This window comes from Camelina sativa, chromosome 16 (assembly GCF_000633955.1).
Source record: "Camelina sativa cultivar DH55 chromosome 16, Cs, whole genome shotgun sequence".
NCBI lineage: Eukaryota > Viridiplantae > Streptophyta > Magnoliopsida > Brassicales > Brassicaceae > Camelina > Camelina sativa.
In genome coordinates this window covers 203,962-208,363 of record NC_025700.1, presented here as the reverse complement: position 1 = coordinate 208,363, position 4,402 = coordinate 203,962, and the positions used below count along the sequence as shown (strand labels likewise).

At 42.5% G+C, this 4,402-nt stretch overlaps 3 protein-coding genes across 4 annotated transcripts in view; 1 reads left to right on the top strand and 2 right to left on the bottom strand.

The window, feature by feature from the left end:
• LOC109129624 (outer envelope membrane protein 7-like) overlaps positions 1-4,402 on the bottom strand; it is a 20,658-nt gene that overhangs the window by 5,715 nt on the left and 10,541 nt on the right. The gene's annotated exons all lie outside the window — the stretch shown is intronic.
• LOC104748998 (fatty-acid-binding protein 1) lies at positions 314-1,613 on the top strand. The gene is made up of 4 exons (XM_010470578.2): positions 314-768; positions 887-1,136; positions 1,246-1,337; positions 1,441-1,613. Exons 1-4 carry the CDS (start codon positions 402-404, stop codon positions 1,581-1,583), a joined length of 852 nt encoding a protein of 283 aa, XP_010468880.1. The 5' UTR covers positions 314-401; the 3' UTR covers positions 1,584-1,613.
• LOC109129623 (protein TIME FOR COFFEE-like) lies at positions 1,723-4,394 on the bottom strand. The gene is made up of 5 exons (XM_019238117.1): positions 4,203-4,394; positions 4,017-4,086; positions 3,864-3,930; positions 3,434-3,772; positions 1,723-3,333 (listed from the first exon to the last, which is right to left on the bottom strand). The coding sequence occupies exons 1-5, from the start codon at positions 4,348-4,350 to the stop codon at positions 1,993-1,995; spliced, it is 1,965 nt and encodes a 654-aa protein (XP_019093662.1). The 5' UTR covers positions 4,351-4,394; the 3' UTR covers positions 1,723-1,992.

The following is a 4,402-nucleotide window of genomic DNA, read 5'->3' as shown; positions in this document are numbered from 1 at the left end:
TTTTTTTTTAATTTTTTTATTATTCAGATATTTGCAATGGAATCTTATTTTATCAATTATAATATTTTATTTTAAAAATGTTTTTTGTTTTTTTTTTTGGTCGGCATTTTTAGAACCAACTCGTGCTAATATCTTCTAAATTGTCCCAAAAATGAGAGTAGAAGCCCATAATAATATATACATACACACGAGTGAAAAGGCTTTTAATAAGTAAACGAGGAAGGCCCAAGAAAATAGAGCCTATCAGGAAGATCACGTGTAATACACGTGTGAATTAAAAGCAGCAGTAATTGTCGCCGAATCATATCAATGGCGTGTCAAATAAAAAAAGAGTTTTCTTTAGTGAAAGTTAACTAAACAACAACAACAACACTCACTCACACCAAGAAAAGAAGAAGACGATGGTTTCGTTTCGGTTCCCTTTCTCGTTTTCTCAGCCCCCGCGTGCCACGTCATTCTCTGGATTCTCCGTTTCCGCCGTCGCAGTCTCTGTCACCGTTGGCGCTGCAGCAGCCGCCGGAGCTGCGATCGCGGCGTCTCGTAATCCCAGGCATCCGATTCTGGAGTGGGCCTTCTCCTCTCACCGTTCGTCTCTGCTGTTACCGTGGGGATCTATAACTCTAGCCGACTCTACCTCCGAATCCGTTGTTGAGCCCAAGACCGGTTTCTCGTTCCCCGCTTCAATCGGAGATTCCCGGCGATTACTCGGCGTCGGCCTGAGGAAGAAGAGCTTACTTGGATTAAAGAACATCGATGTCTACGCCTTCGGTTCAATTTTTTTTTTTAATTCCTTCTTAGTTATTTGTTTCCTTCTTCGATATGAAATTAGTAGATTTATATGTTTTGGGATCATTACATTACATTCGCGATTGGTTGATGATGGCAGGTGTGTACGCTGATTGTGATGATGTGAAGAAGCTTGTTGGTGAGAAATACGCAAATCTACCAGCTTCGGAGATCAGGGGAAACAAGTCATTCTTGGATGATCTCATGCAAGCCGATATTAAGATGACTATAAGGCTCCAGATTGTCTACGGCAAACTCAGCATCCGTTCCGTCCGCAGTGCTTTTCAAGAATCTGTCGGTAACAGACTCAAAAAGTTCGGTGGCCTTGACAACGACCAGTTGCTTCTAAGGTTTTTTTATCACTTTTTTGTTTTCTCATAATTACACCTTTTCATCGTGTATGTTGTGTCTTGGCTGCTGAAATAGTTTAGTTCACTTTTGATATCTATCCCTCTGTAGCTTCACTAGCCTCTTCAAAGATGAGTATAAGATTCCAAGAAACTCCACCATTGATTTGACAAAAGAACCAGGCCATGTTCTCAGCGTTGCAAGTAAAGCCTTATCTTTCTAAACAAACCTCTTCGCTTCTGAATTTAATTCTTTCTTAAGAGATTCTTCTATACAACTCTTCTTTGTCTCATTTTTTTTTTTCAGTTGAGGGAGATCATGTCGGGAGTGTGAAGAGCCAACTCTTGTGTAGATCAATCTTAGACTTGTACATTGGTGAAGAACCGTTTGATAAGAATGCAAAAGAAGATTTTCTTGATAATGTGGCTTCTCTAGCCTTCGACAACTAGTTAGTTCACTAGTAGAAGAAGAAAACAATGTTTNAGTTATCTCCAGCTGCTTTAGCCTCAGACTTTTGTGACTGTTGACGGTGTTGCTGAACATTAGCTTGGCCTGAAAGGCTATTCACACTTACTTGCGATTGTGGTNATGTTGAGGAATGTATTTGTAATAAATTGCTTGGTGAAATGGGTTTTTTTTGTTAGTCTAAATATCTACACTAGACCAATCATAACGAAAAGATATTAAACCCCATAACACATTAAATAATTTAGATACCGACCCAAAGCGTTAACTCCCTGGAGAAGCGTTACTTTTTTACTAAACCACTACTAGGGTATCACCTCATCTGGGAATAGCCTAAACTCGAAGAGAGACACTGCAAAAAAATTGTGGCTTTATACGTCTGCTTCGATGAAACTAGTACTTTAGCTCAGACAGATGACCTGGGCATGAACTTATAATCGGTGGCACGGTCCTTCCACAAACGGGAGACGTTTTCTTGGTCGACCCGGAAGCTGAATTCTCCGTCTGTTCCTGTGCGTGTGCAGGAGAAGAAGAAATAGGTGATAATGGCAAGGTTTTGCTATTGCTGACCTTGTGGTTTCCTGCTTTGCCATGTGAACCAGACCCGATGACTGAAGGAGAGCCACTAGATCTCCCATGTTGCTCCTGAGAAGGTTGCGACTTTGATGGTGCTGCAAAAGAAATCTGAGTCTGTCCATGAGTTCTTATCTGCTGCTGAGACTGGAACTGCTTGAGGTTACACGACGTGAGTGATGAGTTTGCAGGGTTTTTCCACTGGGATGACGAGGCAGACACGGAGTCAACCTGCGAATGAGTCATCATTTTACTCCGACCAGATTGCTTCTGCCTCTGTGCATGATGCTGGGTAAACACTGAAGAGTCCCCATTTATTGTCGTTGCTGCAGGAGGAGGCCAAGTACCAGAAACAAAGTTGAGGGTTCTCGATGGATTGTCAAAAACCAGCGTCTGTCCATTCATCATCACTGGAGCCTTCCCAGGAAGAGTCTTTTTCGGGTCTTCGGCATTGCTTGAACAGCTTGCACCTCCAGTCTTTGAGTCATTTGTTTGATGGTTTTTCTGTTGAACACCAGAAGGTGCAGAGATGATGTGGTAGCCATTGGAGGAGAAATTCAGATTTGCAGGGGTAGCACCGCCGGCAAAAGATGCAAATGACATGGAAAAGTTTTGTGGCTGAACAGGGGCTGTCATGATCTGGCCATGTGGGCCTCCTTTCTGATTGTGGCTACCCCTTGAATCAGAGTTATCTCCAGCTGCTTTAGCCTCAGACTTTTGTGACTGTTGCCGGTGTTGCTGAACATTAGCTTGGCCTGAAATGCTATTCACACTAACTTGCGGGTGCGGTTGCGGTTGCCTGTGGGATGATGAGGAAAAGCTTGATGCTTTTGACTCCCTCTGAGATGGACTCTGTCTCTGCATAAGCTGAGGAGGTTGTTGGAACATCTGCGGCGAATAAAAGGACCCATTGAAGTAAGGCAACGCCTGGCTTGCAGTCCCACCTCTGATGGTTGATGACAGTTGAAAGGAATATGCATTGTTTGGAAGAACTGTAAAGTACGGAGAAGAAGCTTCGCTGGCTGATGAACTTGGATGACTGAAGTTGACCGATGTTGAACCAAAAGCCACACGTGGGCTCTTTGTTGGGAGAGGTGATTTAGAAGCTACAATGACTGGTTGCAAATGGTGATTTGAGGGGAAGATGAAAGCTGGAGCAGGCTGTGTTAAGAGAGAAATTATTTTACTTTTCGCAGTATCGATAAAAATACAACGACAAACACAAATTCGTGACAAGATAAAAAGGCAATGACGTACATACCACTATACTACTTGATGGAGGGGGTGGTTGAGGTTTCTTCTGTCTGGTCGAGGCAAAATGAACTCTTTCAGAGGCTTTCTCCTCAGACGGAGAAATATTTTCTGCAATTCCATCATGTGCCTGGGAGTTTAAATTGATAACAGGAGAGCTTCCTTGCAAGGATGGGTTTCCAGGGGCCGGGCTTAAGTCATCACCTCTAAGATACACAGAACATTTGTTTGGAGTAGAGACATGGCTTGTTTTGACGAAATGCTGATGTAGCTGAATGTTCCGAGCAATGAAAAAGTGTGTTGCACACTTTTTAGGCCTAGGCTGAGAGGCAAAAAAAGGAGCACCCTGCTATTATTATTAACAAATCATGATCTTAAACCAGTAAAAGAAACAGGATCATCATTATATGAAGAACAAATGCAACTAGAACAGAATATACCTGCAGTAATGTAGACGATCCATTGCTCCCACCCACAGGCTTACCGGTCTGTATCACGGGTACATATCTGCAAATATTTTGTCTTTTTAGGGTCTGACCATTAAGCTATAGGACAAAACAAAACTAAGACAGGTTAGGACTTTCAGAACTCACGCCTGGGGAGAAAGCCCGCTAGGCCAGCTGCTTACAGCTAGCGGAAAAGGTAAGACGGAACTCTGCTGAGCTGAAATTGAGATAGACATAGGACAGACGAGGTAAATTTGTGTATCCTAGAAAAATCATCAACTTTAGCAACCAGAACTTGGTTGGTGATTCATAATCATATTCAAGGTAGATTACCAGAAGTAGCCTGCTGAGGTTGGCTCCAATCAAAATTCTGTAATTTTAAGTTAGAATCTCTGCCGGACTCTTGGTTAGGTCTCTCTATATCAAGATTCAGCCATTCGTGTTTCTCAATCTTATGCTGTTGGACTTCTTCATGAGTCATCTCATTCTTGAGAATAATCTTCTCTTTGCACTTTAAAGAACTATCCTGCTGC